At 43.0% G+C, this 23,615-nt stretch overlaps 1 protein-coding gene across 2 annotated transcripts in view; it reads left to right on the top strand.

The window, feature by feature from the left end:
• The window catches only part of COMMD7 (COMM domain containing 7), a 43,935-nt gene extending 22,543 nt beyond the window's left edge, over positions 1-21,392 (top strand). For both annotated transcript variants that reach the window (XM_038571982.1, XM_038571983.1), the window contains 8 exons: positions 8,219-8,272; positions 8,367-8,469; positions 18,209-18,265; positions 18,348-18,385; positions 18,834-18,924; positions 19,259-19,308; positions 20,083-20,131; positions 20,661-21,392. In XM_038571982.1, coding sequence (XP_038427910.1) covers positions 8,219-8,272; positions 8,367-8,469; positions 18,209-18,265; positions 18,348-18,385; positions 18,834-18,924; positions 19,259-19,308; positions 20,083-20,131; positions 20,661-20,737 — 519 coding nt within the window. In that variant the 3' untranslated portion in view covers positions 20,738-21,392. The remainder of the gene's footprint in view (positions 1-8,218; positions 8,273-8,366; positions 8,470-18,208; positions 18,266-18,347; positions 18,386-18,833; positions 18,925-19,258; positions 19,309-20,082; positions 20,132-20,660) is intronic.
• Positions 21,393-23,615: the final 2,223 nt, after the last annotated feature.

Here is a 23,615-nt window from a genome sequence, read left to right as displayed (position 1 = left end):
AGCACTGCCTTCAGCCCAGGGCCTGATCCTGGAGTCCCAGGATCAAGTCCCACATCAGGGCTCCCTGCATGGAGTCTGCTTCTGCCTGTGTCTCTATGTCTCTTTCTCTCTCTGTGTGTCTATCATGAATAAATTAAAAATAAAAATAAATAAATAAAATAAAATAAAATCAAAAAGAGAGGCGCCTAGCTGCAATGCTGGACTTTGAGGTCATGAGTTCGAGTTCCACATTGGATATAGAGATTACTTGAAAATATCATCTTTAAAAAGTAAATAAAAGGGTGCCTATGTGGCTCAATCCATTCAGTGTCTGCTTTCTTTCTTTTTTATTTTATTTTATTTTTTTTAAAGATTTTATTTATTTGTTCATGAGAGACCCAGAGAGAGAGAGAGAGACACAGGCAGACAGAGAAGCAAACTGTCCACAGGGAGCCTGATGTGGGACTCGATCCTGGGACTCCAGGATCACACCCTGGGCTGAAGGCAGGCACTAAACTGTTGAGACACCCAGGGATCCCCTTTTTTATTTTTCTTTTCTTTTCTTTTTATTTAAAGATTTATTTATTTATTCATGGGAGACACACAGAGAGAGAGAGAGAGGCAGAGACACAGGCAGAGGGAGAAGCAGGCTCCATGCAGGGAGCCCAACATGGGACTCGATCCCGGGTCCCCAGGATCAGGCCCTGGGCTGAAGGCGGCACTAAACCACTGAGCCACCTGGGCTGCCCTTCCTTTTTTTTTTTTTTTTTTTTAATAGCGTCTGCTTTTAACCCAGGTCCTCATCTCAGGGTCCTGGGATCCAGTCCCAGATAGGGCTCCCTGCTCACCAGGAAGTCTGCTTCTCCCTCTGCCTCTCCACTCAACCACTTGTGCTTTCTCTTTCTCTAATAAATAAATAAATAAATTTTTAAAATATCTTACTTATTTATTCATTAGAGACACAGAGAGAGAGGCAGAGACGCAGGCAGAGGTATAAGCAGAATCCATGCAGGGAGCCCCATGTGAGATTCGATCTCGGGACCCTGGGATCACGCCCTGAGCCGAAGGCAGATGCTCAACCGCTGAGCCACCCAGGCATCCCAATAAAGATTTTTTTAAGTAAATAAAATAATAAAGAAACAAAATTAATGTTTTCTTTAATCTATATTAAAATATCATTTCAACATGTAATTGATACAAAAATATAAATGTATTTAATTTATTATTTATTTATTTAATTTTTAAAGATTTATTTATTTATGATAGACATAGAGAGAGAGAGGCAGAGACACAGGAGGAGGGAGAAGCAGGCCCACGCCAGGAACCTGATGTGGGACTCGATCCTGGGACTCCAGGATCGCGCCCTGGGCCAAAGGCAGACGCTAAACCGCCGAGCCACCCAGGGATCCCCTAATTTACTTTTTTTTTAATATTTTTTTTATTTATTCATGAGAGACACAGAGGGAGAGAGGCAGAGGGAGAAGCAGGCTCCATGGAGGGAGCCCGACGTGGGACTCTTTCCCAGGACCCCGGGATCACGCCCTGAGTGGAAGGCAGACACTCAACCACTTGAGTGTGTCCTGATATTTTACTTTTTGATACTAATTTTTCTTTCTTTTTTTTAAGAAAAGATTTTATTTTTTTATTTTTTTATTTTTTAAATTTTTTTTTATTTATTTATGATAGTTAGAGAGAGAGAGGCAGAGACACAGGCAGAGGGAGAAGCAGGCTCCATGCACCGGGAGCCCGATGTGGGATTCGATCCCGGGTCTCCAGGATCGCGCCCTGGGCCAAAGGCAGGCGCCAAACCGCTGCGCCACCCAGGGATCCCAAGAAAAGATTTTATTAAGGTAGAGCAAGAGAGATCATACATAAGGAGCAGAGGGGTGGGCAGAGGAAGAGGGAGAAGTAGGCTCTCCATTGAGAAGGGAGCCCAATGCAGGGCTCAATCCCAAGACTCTGGGATCATGACCTGAGTTGAAGGCAGATGCTTAACTGACTAAGCCACGTAGGTGCCATGATAATATCTTTTCTGATTTTTTCGCACATTTTACATTTATAGCACATCTCAAATCAGAATAGACTTTTTCAAGTGTTTAATAGCTACATATGGCTAGTGGCCACTGTTTATCATACAGCAATTCTAAGTGCTTTTATGTATATTATTAAGTCATTGAGTCCTTAGAACCACCTTAGGAGGTAGGTGTTATTATTATCCCCATTTTGTAGATTAAGGAAACAGAGTCACGGAGTGGTTAAACAAAAGTAGCTGTTGTTTATTGAGAATGTACCGTGTGGTAGGCACTGTTTTCAGTGCTTTATGTGTAGCACCCTTAAAAGGTAGGTGCTGTTATTATTCCCATTTTACAGATAAAGAAATTGATGTGTTTAAGATTAGGCAGTCAGGAAGTTGTGGAGCCAGGAATTCAGGACCAGATGCTTGACTTCAGATTCTGGGGAGTGAAACATACAGAGTAGAGCTTTGTAGATGTTCTCCCCAGGTAGGTAGCTTAGCTTTCACTTGTTTATGTGGTGAGATTTTCTGGAAGATTTTCATTTGGAGAATAAAAAAGATTCTACTGCTAAAAATCTTTTTTGAAGCTACAGGATGATAGGATCTCTAAGGTTACCTCCAACTTGGTATTCATGGAAAAAATATAAACCGCATCCTTTAAAATAAGATCTTGCCTTCATATTCTAACTTTGAAACACACTCTGGGAAAAAACACACACACACTCTGGGGGCACCAGGTGCCTCAGTCAGTTGGGCGCCTGACTTTTTTAATTTTTTTTAAAGATTTTATTTATTTACTCATGACAGACACACAGAGACAGACATAGGCAGAGGGAGAAGCAGGCTCCATGCAGGGAAACGTGATGCGGAACTTGATCCCAGACCCTGGGATCAGGCCCTGGGCCAAAGGCAGATGCTCAACCTCTGAGCCACCCAGGCATCCCAGGAGCACCTGACTTTGGATCTCAAGTCAGGTCTTGATCTCAGAGTTGTGACTTAGGCCTGTGTTGGGCTCCACGTTGGACATGGAGCCTACTTCAAAACAAAACAAAACAACACTATGAGATCTTTACCTTTTTTTTTAAAGTTTGTTTGTTTGTTTATTTATAGTACTCCATACACCCATTGTGAGGCTCAGACTTACAACCCTGAGATCAAGAGTTGCATGCTTTGAAGACTGAGCCAACCAGGTGCTCCTTTCCTTTGTTTTTTTTTTTTTTTTTTTTTTTTTAATTTTTTATTTATTTATGATAGTCACACACAGAGAGAGAGAGAGAGGCAGAGACACAGGCAGAGGGAGAAGCAGGCTCCATGCACCGGGAGCCCGATGTGGGATTCAATCCCGGGTCTCCAGGATCGCGCCCTGGGCCAAAGGCAGGCGCCAAACCGCTGCGCCACCCAGGGATCCCCTTTCCTTTGTTTTTAACACAGAAAGCTTTTGCCTGGTGAGCAATTTACCAGAGTCCTTTCCCTCCCTTTCATTTGGATGATCGGATTTCTCCAAATACCCACTCTATTAGCTAAATTTATTTTGAAGTCTGAGGCCTAGGCATCAAGGAGAAAAAGGATCATTGTATCAATGTGAGCATCACCATTTATTGCTCACTCAGTGTCTATTTTCCTGAATCCCTACTCTACACCAAATAGCCACTAAACCCAGTGAGATATACAAAGGCTTGATGGACACAGTCTCTTATGCTGGATAAGTTGTGATCTGCTAGAACAGGTCAGAAAATGGAGATCCAGCACAGTACTAGCACAGTGTACCTAGAAGTGTTCTCTGATGCCTGTGGCCAGTCCTGGGTAATGTGCATCCTTAAGAGTAGAATTTAAAAAACAACAATTTTTAGAATGGGTATGAGAGAGGAAATTCAGAAAAATATAAAGAAGAAAACAAATGGTCTACAGTCTTTTCACCTAACTGTAAATGAAAGCAACACATACAGTTAGAAAATTCAAACAGTATTCAAAGGTATAAAATTAAAATACCTATTTTGCTTATCTGCAGAAATTGTCATTTTTTTTAAAGATTTTATTTATTCATTCACAAGAGGCAGAGACACAGGCAGAGGGAGAAGCAGGCTCCATGCAGGGAGCCCGATGTGGGACTCGATCCCAGGACTCCAGGATCACACCCTGGGCTAAAGGCGGCGCTAAACCACTGAGCCACCTGGGCTGCCCTAGAAATTGTCATTTTAATAATTTCTTGTGTTCTCAATAGGAAAAAAAAAAGTCTGCATTTGCCTGTATATATATGAGTATCTGTTAGAATTTTTAAGATTTTATTTATTTATTTTTTAAGATTTTATTTATTCATGAGAGACACAGAGAGAGGCAGAGACACAGGCAGAGGGAGAAGCAGGCTCCATGCAGGGAGACTAATGTGGGACTTGATTCCAGGACTTCAGGATCATGCCGTGGCCTGAAGGCAGGCACTAAACGGCTGAGCCACCCAGGGATCCCCCTAGAATTTTTTTTTACACAGAAGGGATTGCATGGTATTACTTGAAATGGATTTACCATAATTTATTAACCAGCCCTATATTAATAGACACTTAAGTTGCTTTCAGTTTTTTGTTGTTATGAACAATGCTTTGTGTAAATATGTCTGGTTTACTTTTTAGAACGTATCTGAAGGGTATACTTCCTGCAATGGAATTACTAGGTCAAGAGATACGAGCATTTAAAAAATTAGATAGGACTATCGAATTGCCATCTGGAAAGGTTGCTCCAATTTATCCTCTCATCAACAGTGTAAGCATGTCTGTTTCCTGGTACTTTCACCAGCACTGGTATCATCAAACTTTTGTTTTAGAAGATCTGATCAGTTAAAAAGTGGTATTTCCTTATTTTGCTGATTTGCATTTCTCGTCTGGAATGATCTTGAACATCTTTCCAAATATTTATTGGTGAGCATAGTTAAGATTTTGGTTTCATGGATGATGATGGGCAGGTGAGCATTCCAGGGAAAGACAGCTATCCAGATACAAAGGCGAAGAATGGGGAAGGTGTTAAGGGAAGATTTATTCAACAAATACTTAACTGCACACGTGACAATAACCAGGTCTCTGTGACCATACAAAGGCGTACAAGGAACCTTCTCTGCTAAGACAAGTCCGTATTTCTTATCAAGATTTAAAATTCTAAGTGCCCTCAGGCAAGGTTCCAAGAGGGAGCCTCAGAAGTTAAGAATCTGGGTAGGTCACTTTCTTGTTGGGAGGGTCATGGAGTCTTGGCAGCAGGGCTTTAAAGGATAAAGGGTGGGTTGGAAAAATTGAGATAGGGACGCCTGGGTGGCTCAGTATTGAGCATCTGCCTTCAGCTCAGGGTGTGATCCTGTGGTCCCAGGATCTCCCACATATTAAAAAAAAAAAAAAAAAAGGAAAAGGAGATAGGGATGGGGCTCATCATGGCCTGCAGACCAGATTAAGTTGAGGCCCCTCTTGAGAGGAGACATAGGGGGATGAGGCCTCACGGGGAGATTGAGCCTGAATGCTAGGCTGAGGCTTGAAAATGGAAAAGCCACTGGAAGCCTCCTTAGCTGTTCCATTTCTGAAAGGACCCAAGGTGACATAGGAAATACACTTAGCCAAAGATCTGATGGTCTGCAGATTTCAGGGGGAAAAAAAAGAAATGAAGTAAAAGAAAGCTCAGTTTGAGGATACAGTCTGAAACTAGTCCCTCACTTTTCTTGTTTTTACTATATAGAATCAGCAATTATGCAAGGCTGATACCCTATATCTTATGACACCTAATATCATGAGTACTGCAGAAAGACAACCCCAGGATCAACCTCGGTTAAAATGTTTCCAGGGAATATCCATGAACTTTTGAGAAAGTAGATACCTCTATGCCATTGGCAGGTGGGAGTATAAATCCATGCAATTTCTTTGCAAGGCAGTTTGGCAACATTTTCTCAGAATTTAAAATGCATATATTATTTGACCTAAGATACATTTTTAAAAAAAGATTTTATGTATTTATTAGAGAGAGAGTGACCATGCACAACCAGAGGAAGAGGGAGAGGGAGAAGGAGAAGCAGGCTCCCTGCTGGGTTTATTCCCAGGACCCTCTGATCCTGACCTGAACTGAAGGCAGATGCTTAATACACTGAGCCACCCAGGTGCCCCTGACCTAAGATACATTTTAGAAATGTATGTTATAGACATACATGTCACAAAGAGATATGTGGAAGGATATTCATTGCAGTATTATTTAGAATAACAACAAAGCTCGCACACATGCTAATGTATCTCTAGGGAGCCGAATTACACTAAGTCAATACAGCTGAATGCTGTACAGTTGTTAAAAGAATTGGGTAGGGGGTTCCTGGCTGGCTTGGCAGAGGAGCCTGCTACTCTTGATTTCAAGGTTGTGAGCTCAAGCCCCAAGGGTGTAGGTTCACTATCATCTTGTTTGTATTTAAAAGAAAGTAAATTCAAATACAATTCTGGAAAGGCCACAAAGGTGTTAGCAGTAACCACCTGTGGACACCTCCAACTGATATTGAGGGGGGCGAGCAGGAAGAATCATTTTATTACTTAAAAAAAAAAAAAAAACTTTAAAAAAATAAAAATTTTAAAAATAAGAGATTGTTCTCTTTTTTTTTTTTTTAAGATTTTATTTATTTATTCATAGACACAGAGAGAGGCAGAGACACAGGCAGAGGGAGAAGCAGTCTCCATGCAGGGAGCCCAGCGTGGGACTCGATCCCGGGTCTCCAAGATCACAGCCCAGGCTGAAGGCGGCGCCAAACCGCTGCACCACTGGGCTGCCCAAGAGATTGTTCTTGAACAGTAGATAATAAAGTGTAAACTTTACTGTTTTGTCATATACATAATAAGATTTTATTGTAGGAGAGAAACCCAGAAAATATAGATAGAAGAAAATAAAAATCTGGGGATCCCTAGGTGGCTTAGCAGTTTAGCACCTGCCTTCAGCCCAGGGCATAATCCTGGAGTCCCAGGATCGAGTCCCATGTCGGGCTCCCTCCATGGAGCCTGCTTCTCCCTCCGCCTGTGTCTCTGCCTCTCTTTCTGTGTTTCTCATGAATAAATAAATAAAATCTTATATAAAAAAAGACAAGTTAAAAAAAAAAAGTTAGAGGGCTGCCTGGGTGGCTCAGATGGTTGAGCGTCTGCCTTTGGCTCAGGTCATAATCCCAGGGTTTTGGGATGGAACCCCCAGTGGAATCCAGCTCCCTGCTTAGTAGGAAGCCTGCTTCTCCCTCTCCCTCTGTCTGCTGTTTCTCCTGCTTATGCTCTCTCTCACTGTCAAATAAATTTTAAAAATATTTTTTTAAATATTTATTTATTTATGATAGTAACAGAGAGAGAGAGAGAGGCAGAGATACAGGCAGAGGGAGAAGCAGGCTCCACGCACCGGGAGCCCGACGTGGGATTCAATCCCGGGTCTCCAGGATCGCGCCCTGGGCCAAAGGCAGGCACCAAACCGCTGCGCCACCCAGGGATCCCAAAAAATATTTTTTTAAAGATTTTTATTTTTAAAGATTTTATTTATTCATGAGACACACACACAGAGAGAGAGAGGCAGAGATCCCCTAAAGATTTTTAATTATTTATTCATGAGAGACATGGAGAGAGAGGCAGAGACATAGGCAGAGGGGGAAGGAGGCTTCTCGAGGGGAAGCCTGATGCGAGGCTCAATCCCGGGACCCTGGGATCATGACCTGAGCCAAAGGCAGATGTTCAACTGCTGAGCCACCCAAGTGCCCAATAAATAAAATCATAAAAAAAAAGACAAGGTAGAGAAAAAGTTTATATATAATATGTTAACATTTATGTGGGGCAGAAAAAAAGAAATCACATATTTGGGTTGGCTTAAATTTAAATAATAAATATGTGGATATATAAGCAAAAAGAAAAAAGCAACTACTATTAATCTTCCAGGGATTTTCCTCTCAGGCCGTGTGTATATGTGTGTGTGTGTGTGTGTACTTGGACCCTTCAGATATATATACTTGCAATGTCTCAATATGTATCCCCACATATGTGTTCCAATAAAATATATGAGTTTTTCAGACAATATGGTGATACTGATATATTGATACTGAGTAGTAGGTGCTGTGAATATTTGAACCTTAAGATGATCAAACAGGTATCCATGCTTGTGTGTTCTCTCTTAAGGGTCTATAGTTGGATGGGATGTGGGAACACAGACCCAGGAATAGAATTTTACTGATATTCTGTGTTGTTCTCTTTACAGCAGTTCTCGGCCTTGACAGAAGTGCTTTTCCACTTCCTAACTGAGCCAAAAGAGGTAAAGTACCTTATGATAAGGAAAGTTCCCGAGTGTGGGTCTACAGCCCTGAGATGCTAAGGAACTGAAGGCCTGGTTTGTTCCCTCTCTGCAGGTGGAAAGGTTTCTGGCTCAGCTCTCTGAGTTTGCCACCACCAACCAGATCAGTCTTGCCCCCCTCAGAAGCATCGTGAAAAGCCTCCTTCTGGTTCCAAATGGTGAGTAGCCTTTCTTAGCAATTGAGGCCAGAGATGTTACTTGAATTCTTCCAGTCCACAGAGTCAGCAAGCATGCTCTGGGCACTGAGCCAGCACATTCAGTAGAAAACCAGACCAGACGTGGGCAGGACTCTCAGTCTAGGGAGGGAAGCCAGGTACACAGATAACTGCAGTAGAATGTAATAGGGGTGCAGCTCAAAGTACAGTCTGCATCCCAGCTTCGGTTCCCAAACTGCTATCTGGTCCTCTGCATGGTAATTACAGAAATCAAGAGTAAGCATTTAGAAGCTTTTATAGCAATTTGGCAAAATCTTTTGAATCCACTGATTTTTTTAATGGGGCTTGTATTTTTTTTTTTTTTAAGATTTTATTTATTCAAGAGAGACATACAGAGAAAGGCAGAGACATAGGCAGAGGGAGAAACAGGCTTCCTGTGAAGCCTGGTGGAGGACTCGATCCCAGGACCCTGGGATCAAGACCTGAGCCACAGGCAGACATTCAACCACTGAACCACCCAGGTGTCCCTGTATTTTTTTTTTTTTAAGATTTTATTTTTAAGTAATCTCTGCACCCAATGTGTGGCTCAAACTCACAACCCTGAAATCAGGAGTTTCATGTTCTACCGACTGAGCCAGCCAGGCACCCCATGGGCTTATATATATATATATTTTAATGTGGTAAAGCATACATAATGTAAAATTTACCATTTTGACCATTTGGGGCTTATATTTTGTATGCAGTTTTTAAATTTTTTTCATCGTATTTTATAAAAATATCAGTCCACAATGGATTGAAATTTTAAAAAGTCTTTCACTGTAGATAGTTTCAGGAAGTAATTTGCCTAGAGTAATCAGGAAAAGTTCTAGCCAGGAGGAAGGTGAGCACAAAAGCTTAGCTATAGGGATATCCATTGTAGCACTATTTTGATGACATAGAAAAATCAGAAACAAATTGCCCAGTGGTTAGAGATTAGTATAATGCACTATGGTCTGTTTTTACAGGGTAAGATCATGGTCAAAAATTCATGGTCCTAAGTTAGGTAGATGTGGGTCTGTCACTTGCTGAGTAGTGTGGTTTGCACATTTACAAATTAGCAGTAGGCTGATTTTCCCAAGCTCTCACCCAGTGGTGCGCTGAAAGTTGGGGGCTTAATTTGTTTGTTCCTGTTGGGTGCCTTCCCACATCTTAATGCAGGTCCTTTCCTTTGAGTGTCTATGCTCTTGATGTTCTGGGGGCTTGCATCAGAACATCCCGAGGTTTCCAACTGTGAAATTTTCTCACCCCTTTAGGTAATTCTTGCATTTGTTACCCTCGTGGAGGGTTAAAAGCTTGTAAACCAAAGGCTGGAAGAGAATGTGCAGTCTTTGTAACACGGGAATAAATACTCATTGCAAAGCTACAACAGTACAGAGCAATTGGAGAGCCAGAAGTGAAACATCTTCTTCTACCCTCACGCCACTCTTGTCTCCAGACACCATCACATTTTTCTTTTGGTGTATGTCCTTTTGTATTTTCGCATACACTGGCAGATATGCACATAGGCCTTCATGTAGTTCTGTTTTTCATAAATGGCAGTAAACCATAAAAGTGCTCTTGTGGCTTGTATTTTTTCACACATGGTACGTTGTGGAGATTTCTCCACAGCGACTTCATTCTTCTGAGGGCTGTAATGGGCCATGGACTGGATGTCTCTTCAGTTAGTCATCTGTTTCCTGTTGTTGTACGTCTTACTCGTAACCTTTCACTCTTAGAAACAGTGCCGCAGTGGACGTCCTTGGGACACTGTGTGCTCCCTGCTGTGAGCATTTCTGTAGGCTAGGTGCCCGGAATGTAGATCCAGAGTCTTCTCTCTCATTCTCTAGCTTAACACCTGTGGAGATGGGTTTGTCAGTGGGGGAAGACCTGTCTACCCAATAGCTGTTGTGGGCACTGATTTTCTAGGTGGCTTCTGTCTCCCGGTACCCCTGCCTCCCTTCTTTCCTGTCTTCCCTAGCTCTGCTCTCCACCCCCCTCAATCCTGTCAAACTGCCTCAGTCCTCCCCAGCCAGGACACTTGGACCCCTGTGCTATCTTTCAGAAAGCCTTCCTAAATCACTTCAATCTGCAGTGACCTCCCTTCCTCTCAGCTCCCAAGAGATGGTTTTTATCTGCAGTTATCATTTTGGCCTGTAATGGTTTACAGTTTGCTATTGTTCATGCTGTTTTACATGTGTCTCTTTTGTGGCTTTAACAGAGAGCTTGTTCTTTGAAGTCAAGGGAGGATCTTATACTTCTTTCCTGAGCCAAGGTTACAAGTTAAGTAATGACATAAAGCAGATGCTTAGTACATGCTGCATGAGTTGAACGGAACTTGGAAGATCCTGTGACCCTCTCAGGGGACGTTGGGTATATATTTTTCAGGCAGGATTGATTGTCATTGTTTATAGCAGATCATTTTCTATAGGTGCAGAGAACCCTGAGGAGGAACTCATAGCATACCATTTAAGAGGTGGGCTTTGCAGGCTCACATGGATTTGAGTGTTAGTCATATCACCTTTGTAGCTCTTCAGCCTTGGACAAATCAGAATTAGCCTCAGTGGGACGCCTGGGTGGCTCAGCGGTTGAGCATCTGCCTTGGGCTCCGGGTGTGATCCTGAGGACCTGGGATCGAGTCCCACGTCGGACTTCCTGCATGGAGCCTGCTTCTCCCTCTGCCTGTGTCGCTGTCTCTCTCTCTCTCTCTCTCTCTCTCTGTGTCTCTCATGAATAAATAAATAAAATATTAAAAAAAAAAGAATTAGCCTCAGTTTCTTATCTGAAAAACAGAATTGTAAGAGCAATATGGTTGTGGCTTTAGGAATGAATAAGTTAATATATACAAAGTACTTAATACAGTGTTGGCTAAACTTTAGTTTTATGTATCGATAGTTCAGTTAGTTGTAGTCAAGTGCCTTCTCAGATTATGAGGAATAAGCATCTGAGGGTATAGCTCATAAGTCACTTGTTCTTTTCCTCAGCCCAGAACAAGTTCTTAGTACTTCCTGCCTAATTGTGACAGTACTATCTCCACCTTTACTCTCCTTTTTTTTTTTTTTAAAGATTTTATTTATTTATTCATGAGAGACAGAACAAGAGAGGCAGAGGGAGAAGTAGACTCCTGCGGGAAGCCTGATGTGGGACTTGATCCCAAGATCCCAGGATCAGGCCCTGAGCCAAAAAGGCAGATGCTTAACCGCTGAGGCACCCAGGTGCCCCTCCACCTTTACTCTTCCATCCCTGGTTACAGCCTGGCCTGGAGTACACTTCTACAGCACAGCTAGCATCATGATGCACTTAATAACTATTTACTCTGCATGGTGAGGTCCATAATCCTCAGTGTGGCATTCAAGCCTTTCCCAATCTCATCTGAAATGTAAAGACCTCCAGGTCTTCACCCACTTCCTTGTCCCTCATCCTGGACTTGCCTTGCCAGAAGACCTCCTTGTAGAAGTACAGTTTGTTAGAGCTGGAGGAGCCTCATCCCTTCAGATCAGTTGTCCTCAAATTGGTGTTTTTATCCAGGAAAGGCTTCTGTGGTCAACCAGAAGCAAGAAATACTGCCCCTTCTCTCTCCCCAGCTTTGGAATCTTGGAGAGACATACTTATTAGCATATCTCAGGCTCTGTAAAGTGCCGCAATAAAGACCTGCTTATCTAGTATCTGAGAAACAGTTAACCATGAAACCCTTCTCCTTCTCCTCTTCCTTGTCCTCCTTCTCCTCCTCTTCCCCCTCCTTTTTCCCCACCTCCTCCTCCTTTTTCAGGGAGAGGATCAGGTAAAAGCTTTTTGTAAGTTCTGACCTAGTCTAATCTTTGTCTTACCGATAGAGACAGAGCCCTAGAGAGGGAAGTGACTTGCTTAGGATCTTAGTGGAAAAGCTGGGACCAGTACCTCTCTTGGTTGGCGTAGAGCCCAGTAACTTGTTTTTGTTTTTTAATGTTTTTCTTTCACTATTTAGTATGTAATTCTTAAAAACACATGACTTCATTTGTTAACCCATAGACAGATTGTTTCATCTATACCTCTCCCACTTTTCACTGGTGTCCAAACTGGATTATTTTATTTAAGTTTATTTATTTATTTTTTAATATTTTATTTATTTATTCATGAGAGACACAGAGAGAGGCAGAAACACAGGCAGAGGGAGAAGGCAGGCTCCTTGCGAGGAGCCCAATGTGGACTCGATCATCCCAGGATCCTGGGATCACGCCCTGAGCCGAAGGCAGATGCTCAACTGCTGAGCCACCCAGGCGTCCCAAACTGGATTATTTTAAAGCAAATCTCAGAGGTCATTCATTTCATTTCTGAATACCTAGTCATTATCTCTGAAAGATAAAGGCCCTTTTTCCCCCTTATCAAACCACAATGCCATTATCATATCTAAAATTAAAATATGCAGTGTTCACATGTCCCCATTGTCTCATGCATTTTGTTTGTCTATAGCTGGTTGCTCTCATCAGGATCCAGGGAGGGCCCTCACATTGCATTTGGTTGCTGGATGGCCTTGTTTGCATACTTGTCACCATGGCTACTTTTAACAGCTTTGAGATCTTAGAGCCAAGTTACTGAACAGGAGTTCATACATCATTATAAGAATAGAGAAAGATATTGAATGTGAAATACTTCAGTGAGCAGTACACTGCTGCTAATACTATGATTGTTTGCTAGATACAGATAATTCCTAGATTGCAGATAACTTGACTGTAGGGCTACTATTTAAGCCTGGTTTTATTTATTTTTTATTTTTATTTTTTTATAATAAATTTATTTTTTATTGGTGTTCAATTTACCAGCATACAGAATAACACCCAGTGCTCATCCCGTCAAGTGCCCCCCTCAGTGCCCGTCAACCATTCACCCCCACCCCCCGCTCTCCTCCCCTTCCACCACCCCTAGTTCTTTTCCCAGAGTTAGGAGTCTTTATGTTCTGTCTCCCTTCCTGATATTTCCCACACATTTCTTCTCCCTTCCCTTATATTCCCTTTCACTATTATTTATATTCCCCAAATGAATGAGAACATACAATGTTTGTCCTTCTCCGATTGACTTACTTCACTCAGCATAATACCCTCCAGTTCCATCCACGTTGAAGCAAATGGTGGGTATTTGTCGTTTCTAATGGCTGAAAGCCTGGTTTTATTTTAATACTTAACAAGATATCTGGCCCCTGTAGGTCCTCAGTAACTGATTGTTCTTTAAGAAAAGCTGCTAACTCCCCTCTCCTCTCCCAAAGAAGTTCTTTCTGGCTGGGCAAAAACAGAGTAATCAGAACTGAACAGTAGTCCCAAATGGTATTTAATCAGCTGTTGAACTGAGTTCCCTAGGATTCCCAGCCTCACCCCACTCTCTTCTCTCTGTGGAGCTTTTCAGTCATTCTCCATATGGCTCCCTTCCTTGTTACCTGCTTGGTGTGGTCTTTTGCTTCTCGAATAGAATGTAAGCCTCATGAGGGCAGACATTGTTGTGTGTTCATTGATGTTTCCCAGCATCAAGCATCGTGCTGGCACCTAGCAGGTCCTCAGTAAATGCATGTCCAGTGACTGTGACTTCTATCTTTACATGAGCCTCAGAGGAGTGGATCCAGCAGGGCAGCCTTCAGGGTCAGTGATCGCTGACTGAATGTGGCTTACCCTCTCAACCACCTGCTTTCTTTTCCTGGAGTTTTAACCAATGCTTAGTTATGTTCCTTGGGTTTCCCTTATAACACTGATGAAGCTTTGGCTAGAAGATAAGATTTTTTGGCTGGAAAAACAATATGCTAATTTTCCAACTTTTCTGGCAAAAGTAAAACCCTCACCCTGGACATACACCTTTGTGTTGTTCCCCATACTATTTGATGGCAATAAGGGTTTGCCTAAGGCAACTGTTCAGTGAGAGTTAGTGCTCAAGGACTTTATAAACCTTGTCAGATGCTTATCCGTGTTTAAAGAAGGACATCCTCAAATTTCCCTAAGTGGCATATTCTAGGGACTCCAGCCCTGGATTTACAGTTCTCTTTCTGTCTGACATAGAGTCAAGGCTTCAGGCCTATCTTGTACTTAGGACAAAGGAATCAAAAAAAAAAAAAAAAAAAAAAAAAAAGGACAAAGGAATCACCAAAACAGAAAGCTAAAAAAGAAGAGCTATAGTTAACAATGCAGTATATGTAAACTTCAGAATTGCTAAGAGCTTAGATCTTAAAGGTTCTAACACAGAAAGAAATGATAATTATGTCATGTGATAGATGTATTAGCTAGTGCTACAATGTCAATCAATTGTCAGATATAAATGTATCAGGGCAGCCCTGGTGGCTCATCGGGTTTAACGCCGCCTACAGCCTGGGGCCTGATTCTGAGACCCAGGATCGAATCCCATGTCGGGCTTCCTACATGGTGCCTGTTTCTCCCTCTGCCTGTGTCTCTGCCTCTCTCCTCTCTCTCCTCTCTGTGTATTCTCATGAATAAATAAATTAAATCTTAAAAAAAAAGATATAAATGTATCAAATCAACATATTGTACACCTTAAACTTGCACAATGTTATGGGTGCTCATAAGCGGGGGAGGGGCAGAGGGCGAGAGAGGATCTGAAACCAATGCCCCACTAAGTGTAGAGCCAGAGGGCTCAATCCCAGGACCTGGAGATCATGACCTGAGCTGCCCAACCAACTGAGCTACCCAGGCATCCATATGTCAATTATATCTTTTTTTTTTTTTTAAGATTTTATTTATTTATTCATGAGAGACACAGAGAGTTAGACATAGAGGGAGAAGTGGCTCCTCACAGGGAGCCCGATATGGGACTCGATCTCTGGACCTGGGATCACACCTTGAGCCGAAGGCAGACGCTCAACTGCTAAGCCACCCAGGCATCCCAGTTATATCTTAATAAAAAGAAGGGAAGATTAATAAATTAAGGGCTTGAAGCCTAGCATGATGTAAATATATTTTTAAAATACGGCTTTGGGGGTAGCCCGGGTGGCTAAGGGGTTTAGCGCCGCCTTCAGCCCAGGGTGTGATCCTGGAGACCCGGGATCGAGTCCCACATCGGGCTCCCTGCGTGGAGCCTGCTTCTCCCTCTGCCTGTGTCCCTGCCCCTCTCTCTCTCTCTCTCTCTCTCTCTCTCTCTCTCTGTGTGTGTCTCATTAATAAATAAATAAAATATTTTAAAAAAATAAAAATAAAAAAATATACGGCTTTGGGGGGATGCCTAAGTGGCTCAGCAGTTAAGTGTCTGCCTTTGGCTCAGGTCATGATCCCTCGGTCTCTGGATCGAGTCCCACATCGGGCTTCTGCATGGAGCCTGCTTCTCCCTCTGCCTGTGTCTCTGCTTCTCTCTCTCTGTGTCTCTCATGAATAAATAAATCTTTAAAACAATAAATAAAATATGGCTTGGGAACAACAATGGGCAAAACAGACCAAGTCCTTATTCTCGTAAAACTGATATTCTAGTGGAAAAATCAACAATAAATACATAACATGAAGTTGGATGGTTAAAAATGCATTGCAGAAAAATACAGCAGTAGAAGGGTGCCAGTGAAGAGCAACTCCACTTGAAATAGGGTAGCCAGGGTTCCTTTTCGAGGCAAGATTCAAGGAGAGGCTGGAATGATATGAAGGCCACATGCAGATTTGAGGAAGAGTGTCCCTAGCAGAGGGAATTGCAAGGGCAAATATCAGGAGATAGGAACCTGCCTGGCATATAGGAAAAGCCAAGTAAGCAAGACAGAGAAGAGTTTAGGGGTTCTAGAGGCGGCCAGTTCCTGCAGGGCATTATAAGAGCTTTGGATATTATTGTGAGTGAAGCTGAAGCTATTAGAAGGTTTTGAGCAGGGCAGAGACATGCATGGTCTGACTTAAGTTTTAACAAAATCACCTTGGCACCCAGGCTGTTGTGTGGATGCACCAAACCAGTGCACTGTACCTGACATTTTATCTTTAGTACCGACATTGCTAAAAAGCTTCCTATGGATATTTCAGTGTGCTCTTGGGAGCATATCTGTTGGGTGACTTTTGGCAGTGCAGTTGTTGACTATGTGGCTTTGCCATATTCTCTCCCCAAAAGCTTAATCTTTCTGATCTTTAGTTTCCTGGTAAATTAAAGGTTTCAATAGTAATCCCCACTTCAGAGTATTTTGGGATCATCAAGCAAAATATCAGATTTGAGCTAGATGTAAATGTGGTAGTTATGAATTAATTGAATTGGCTAGGAAGTGGCTCTTGGAGGGCCTTCATGGCCAAGGTTTCCTGGTGTCTTGCCTTTTTTTTATTTCCCTATGGCTTCCTTGCTCAGTCTGATTTTGGCGATAAAAGATTTCCTCCCTTTGTTGACATGGTTTATTTTGCAGGGGACAGCCAGCCTTTAGGATTGTTTTTCAGGAGTGAGCTGGGGTGGGGAGTTGGTCTTTAGCATATTACTCCAGGGCCCTCCCTGGATGGTGGTAAAGGTCTCCTTATTCTTTAATTAGTCATCTTCTGGAAGACTAAGAAGTGGAAAATTTTAAAGCACTTGCCAAATTGTGATTCTGGGCTGTAGCCTGATGTTAAATGTTGAAAAGCCCAGATTGCTGGCAACACTTTGTTTTCAGGAATTGGACCTCAGGGAAACAGAACAAAGCAGCCCCCACGGGGTGTGCTCTTGGGGCTTGCAAGGGGAAGCTTTACTAGACTCCTCTGGAAGTGACTTGTGAATTGTAGAGGCCAACTGTTAGCATCCTTCATTTACTTCCTGAAAGCTGATTCTCTGGCACCGCTGTCCAATAGAACTATCTAAATGGTGGAGGTGGTCTCTGATCCAGTACCCTGGCCAGTGGACCCATGGGGCTATCGACTTGAAACGGTGCCACTGAGGAACAGAATTTTAAATTTTGTTTGATTTTTTTTTTAATATTTTATTTATTTATTAATGAGAGACACAGAGGGAGGCAGAGATGCAGGCAGAGGGAGAGGCAGGCTCCCTGCAAGGAGCCCGATGTGGGACTCAATCCCAGATCCTGGGATTAGCTCTGAGCTGAAGGCAGACTCATAACCACTGAGCCACCCAGGTGGCCCAAATTTTGTTAGATTTTAATGAATTAAAATATAAGGGAGTGGGCAGCCTGGGTGGCTCAGCGGTTTAACCCCTGCCTTCGGCCCGGGGTGTGATCCTGGGGTCCCAGGATCAAGTCCCACATCAGGCCTCCTGCATAGAGCTTGTTTCTCCCTCTGCCTGATCTCTGTCCCCCCCGCCCCCCCCCCGTGTCTCTCATGAATAAATAAATAAAATCTTAAAAAATATATAGATAGATATATATAAGGGAGTGCCAGGAGAAAAATAAAGTTTAAATAACCACACCTCTTAAGTGGTTATGTATTGCCCAGTGCAGCTCCAAGCTGTTGCCCTTATGCCCAGCCTGACATTGAGCTCCCCCACTCTGCTCCAGGAATCCGTGGCCTTATTCTTTTCTCACATCAGGTACCCCCAACCCCAAGTCCATAAAGTCCTTTCTGCTCTCTGACTTCTTTCATCCTTTCTGGAAGGGTAAACACTTGTGTTGTACAATAAATAAAGCATGCTGTCCCATTCTCCAGTTGTTTCCTATGGGCCTTTTCTCCATAGCTGGATTGAGATTTTTCCTGGAGCTAGCCAAGTCTTTTGTGTATCATCCCCTTTGCCCTCTCTGTCATATCAGTTGTGTCTATTGATACTTACTGCCAGTTGATTAACTGATACTGCCTTTTTAACTGATTACTCCCCTGTTTCCCAGGTGCCTTGAAGAAGAGTCTCACAGCTGATCAGGTCCGGGCTGATTTCATAACTCTTGGTAGGTCATCACCAAGGTTGCTCGGGGTGACAGGCCTGGCAACTTTTTTATTATGTTAAAGTCTCTTTTTGTTCTCTTACAGGTCTTAGTGAGGAGAAAGCCACTTACTTTTCTGAAAAGGTATCATAATTCCTCTTAATCAAGGTTAAGATTGTTTGCTTTTATTTCATGAAAAGAAACAAATGAGAATGCTGACTAAGGAAAACCATCAATAATTCTATGTCATTTCCCCAGCTTAATAGCTTTCATGCAAATGACATACATACAGCATTTAAATTGCACTATTTAGTGCATCTTTGAGTTTTTGCCTCTGATTTGATGGACTTTAATCACCACACAGTTTTTGTCCCAACCTGGGACTAAATCTTGGAATGAAAGAAAACGTTGATATCATCTTCTACCCCTCTTTACAGCCCTCATCCCCCAGATCTGTACATATAGGCCAAGCGCTCAGCTGTGCATTCTTCCCCTTGTCTGTATAAATACTGAACATTGCTGTGTTGGGGGCAGAATGAAGAGGGGGTATTTCCCCCATTGTTATGACTTTGGCTTTTTGCTTTTGTTTCAGTGGAAGCAGAATGCCCCAACCCTTGCTCGATGGGCCATAGGACAGACTCTGATGATTAACCAGCTTATAGATATGGAGTGGAAATTTGGAGGTAACTAGTTAGAGCCAGTCCTGGGTCATTTGGGAGATGTAGGGTGGGATTGCAGAGGCTTTCCATAGGGAGGACATGTTGCATAGTTTCCATAGGGAGGACATGTCCTGAGTCCTCACAGGCTGTTGGGACCAACAACTGCTGCCTCTCTGTATTGCCGCTGGCATTTGGCAGCTCATTTCTATCTACGGCTCCCTGTAAGTTGACTTCCTGAAGAGCATGTTTTGCTGTCCTCATACTCATCTCTACATGGCTTCTGCTGGACAGCCTGCAAGATTGGGGTGTTCAGAATAGGTCCATTGTCAACCCGCCCCTTTTCTCTTTTGTGTCACAGTGACATCCGGAAGCAGTGAACTGGAGAAAGTGGGAAGTATTTTTTTACAAGTAAGTCTCCTGATCTGTGAAAATGGGTAGAGTTTTGACTTGGTTAAAAATTATTAAATCAACATTGGATTTTTTTGAATACCCAATTTAGTGGATGTTCACTGAAATGCCTTGTGTATCTCAGAGCAGTGTTGTCAGCCAAAAATGTGGTCACTAACACACCTGCTCTCAGATTAATAGGATCCTGATATTGTTCTTTTTTTTTTTTTAAGATTTTATTTATATATTCATGAGAAACACAGAGAGAGAGAGGCAGAGACACAGGCAGAGGGAGAAGCAGGCTCCATGCAGGGAGCCCTATGTGGGACTGGATCGCGGGTTTCCAGGACCACGCCCTGGGCCTAGGGCAGGTGCCAAACTGCTGAGCCACCCAGGGATCCCCCTGATATTGTTCTTAAAAGCTAGATTGTTCTGTAATCATGCAGATAGTTAGAAGTTTTGGTGATTGTGGATCCAGAACCAAAAAACCTATTTGTGTGTGTGTATATGTAAGATTTTATTTATTTATTCATGAGAGACATAGAGAGAGGCAGAGAGAGAAGCAGGCTCCATGCAGAGAGCCCCATGTGGGACTCCATCCTCCAATTCCAGGACCACGCCCTGGGCCAAAGGCAGGTGCTAAAACCACTGAGCCACCCAGGGATCCCTCCTGTTTGAATCTCAAGTCAGAAGCTGGATGCTTTGATGTTTAAGTGAAAGGATTTTGAGAATTTCTTTGCCCAGTTGTCATCATTTTAATTAAATTTTTTTATTTCCTTTGTTTTTTTTAATCAGTTAAAGTTGGTGGTTAAGAAAGGAAATCAAACTGAAAATTTGTACATAGGTGAGTCTGAATTCCCACTGGAACCTTTTCACTTTTTCCATGTTCTCTTTAGTCAGTGGGCTTGTGAAGCACCACAAATCATTTTTTTCTGGGAAATAAGTCATACCTGAGCTGTGGAGTAGCCATTCCACTGCCTCTCCTCTCATAAATAATAAGCCATCAGCAGGCTAGAGACCCCACAGTTGAAGAGCCTCTTTGAAAACGGAAAGCTCAGGGAGAAGGGATGACGAAGACTGAAGAGCAAGCAGCTCTTGCTGCAAAAGTCGTGCTGAACATCCTGAATAATGCCCTTTCATGTCTTTGTGCTGTGGAGTTATGCCATTTTTAAATTTTCCGCTTTTGTATGGAGCCGAGAACCTTTCTATGTTCAAGGCTTTCAGTTCTTTATTATGGTCAATTACCCATCAAGAGCTGCTTAGATGTACGAAGTCAAAAAAGAAAAAAAAAAATCTCTGGGTGGAAATTCATTTTCTTGGATGATTCTGTGGAGTTGGAAACATTTACCTGAAGCTGAATTTTCTCTCCCCAGAATTAACCTTGCCTCAGTTCTACAGCTTCCTGCACGAGATGGAGCGAGTCAAAACCAGCATGGAGTGTTTGAGCTGATTCCTGGCCCCTTCCCTGCTCCCTTCTCTTCCATGGTGGCTCCTCAGAGAGGCGCCTCACTCACAGGCCTGTGGGGTGCTGATATGGGGCCTGCTTGCTTCTTGGGAGCCCAGGTGCAAAGGTTTCTGGAAAACAACAGGATTAAGTACTTAAGGAGCCCCACACAATTACTCTGTGAATTCTTTGTTTAGGGGAACCTCCACCACCTATCTCCCAGGATGCTTCTTAGCTATTCAGACAGGCTGTTGTTGCATCTCAAATTCAGGGGAGGAAATTCAGAGGTTACCTCCCCATCAAAATTTCAGAGTAAACAGATGGTGCCATCACTCAAGATGCACGCTGATCACCCTCCCCTCAAAAAGGGAAAGACTTATTTATGGCTGACACACGTGGGGAGCCCCCAGCAATTTTTCTACGCCCTCTGCGTTTGTGGTGGTGGTGGTGGTGGTGGTGGTGGTGCATTGCTAATCAGCTTTTAATGGGGCACCTGTGTATAAATACTTGCTTCCTCTGTTCTGAAAAGAACTGAGGCCAACCTCTTCTCATTTTGGGTTGTGCCCTGTGTTGTGTTGTAATGAGGCTATTTTCACTTGTTTGGGTTCAGGCTGACCTTCTCTGTTGGTCAGATGATGAATAAAAAAGGTTCTAAAGAAAAGGTCTGAATCCAGTTGTCTCAGTGCATGAAAGAGTCATCCCTTTGCAAAGTGCTAGTCCTCTAATCTTCCAACAATTATTTTCCTGGTTTTGGTGAAGGCCCTGAGTTTTGAGTGAAATTAGCTGTGGTCCAAAGATAGAACTTGCAAGAGCAGTTCAGGGCAGATTCAGGTTAAAACATCATGAAAAGGGCAGCCCTGGTGGCTCAGCGGTTTAGCGCTGCCTTCAGCCCAGGGCTGGATCCTGGAGACCTGGGATTGAGTCCCATGTCAGGCTCCCTGCATGGAGCCTGCTTCTCCCTCTGCCTGTGTCTCTGCCTTCTCTGTGTGCCTCGAATGAATGAATGAATGAATGAATGAATGAATGAACAAATAAATAAATAAATAATCTTTAAAAAAAAGTCTTCAAAAAAATTCAAAAAAATAAAAATAAAAAAAAATTTAAAAAAAAGTCATGAAAAGCATAGCATATGAATGCTTCGTGTTCCTATGACTTTAGGCCCCCACCTAGCATGTGATTTCTACTCCTCTTACCTCTTCCCTCCTCCTCAGGAATTTTTAAAACTTTTGAATAGATAATACATGCCCATGGCTCAAAAGGTGCATTGTTTTTGTTTTTTTAAGATTTTATTTATTTATTCATGAGAGACACACAGAAAGAGAGAGGCAGAGACATAGGCAGAGGGAGAAGCAGGGAGCCCGATGTGGGACTCTATCCCGATCCCGGAATTCCGGGATCATGCCCTGAGCCAAAGGCAGATGCTCAACCACTGAGCCACCCAGGCGTCCCCACTAGACAGATTCTGATGAAAGAGCTCCTTTCCCTGCCCAATTCAGGCCTTCCAGCCCCGCCTGGGTCACAACAGTGGCTTCCTGATGGCCCCACCCATCTTCAACCTCATAGCTTCTGCAATCTGACCTGTTTCCTGTGGGAGCATTCTTATGGGCAAGTCTCATGTGAGCAGACAGATCCAAATGCTCATAACTCTGCATGATATCTAGGGTAAAGCTCAAACCTCCCTCTGCCTCTGTGTGTGTGTGTCTATCATGAATAAATAAATAAAATCTTTTTTTTTTTTTTAAGATTCTATTTATTCATGAGAGACACAGGCAGAGGGAGAAGGAGGCTCCATGCAGGGAGCCTGACATGGGACTCAATCCTGGATCTCCAGGATCATACCCCAGGCTGAAGGCGGCGCTAAACCGCTGAGCCACCAGGGCTGCCCATAAATAAAATCTTAAAAAAAAAAAAAAAATGTAGCATCCAGAGCACTTCTGAGGGCCTCCCCTGACATCTCCAGGCCATGATAAGGAGATCTGGCCTCAATTAATACATCTGCTACAGAACCCGAGAGTGAGGCTCTGGAGTCAAAATGCTCGGTTCTAGTCCTGCCTCCTCTGATTTCCAACTGTGTGACCCCAGGCAAGTTCCTGACCTCTCAGAACTTAAGTTTCCTCATTTGTGAAATGGGTATATTTCTTGCCTCACAGGGCTATTGGGCAGATCCGGATGCCTGCTCAACTAAGTGAGCTATTCATTATCAAATTGTCATTATTTCTTTCCAGGATTCCCTTCCCCCATAGGCTGTGAGCTTCTTGATAAGATTTGTTTTTCAGCTCAGTAACCCTAACACTTGGCATCAATAAGCTCCACTACTCCCCACCCCCACCTGGTCACTGGTCCTGTTGACCAATGAAATGAAATGAGGCCGTGTGTAGATCCTCCATGGCAGGACTGTTAACGCATCTACCTAGCTTTAGAGTACATCTGGGGAAGTCAGTTTGATCATTGGTTAGTTTTAACAGAGATCATACAGGTAAATCTTGAGTATAAGGCAGCCAGCCACTCTGAGCACCCATCTTCCAAAAGCCATCTTCCACCAGCAGCTGAGTTCCTTGGTCTGTGATTCCACAAACGCTCTTGTGCCAGAGCTCTGTTCCTGTGGGAGTGGGGCGATAAACTGCGTGCACAGATAACTGACACTTTATCTTTTCAGCACCTCTATTTCTGTGCAAAAAGAGAGTATATCCTCACTCCCATTTGCACTGGTTCAGATTTCATTATGAACTCCAGGAACCCCTCCAGTCACTTTTATTGTATTGGAATCTTGTCACAAATATAATCTATTGAATCACGGGTATTGATCAGGGCCTTTAGATGGTTAGGTAGGGATTTTGCTGCAATGCTGGGGGATTTGAGCAGGGTCTTCCTTAGCATGAGCACT

The sequence above is a fragment of the Canis lupus genome, chromosome 24 (genome assembly GCF_011100685.1).
Source record: "Canis lupus familiaris isolate Mischka breed German Shepherd chromosome 24, alternate assembly UU_Cfam_GSD_1.0, whole genome shotgun sequence".
Classification (NCBI taxonomy): Eukaryota; Metazoa; Chordata; class Mammalia; order Carnivora; family Canidae; genus Canis; species Canis lupus.
This window is presented reverse-complemented; position numbering and strand designations above follow the sequence as displayed.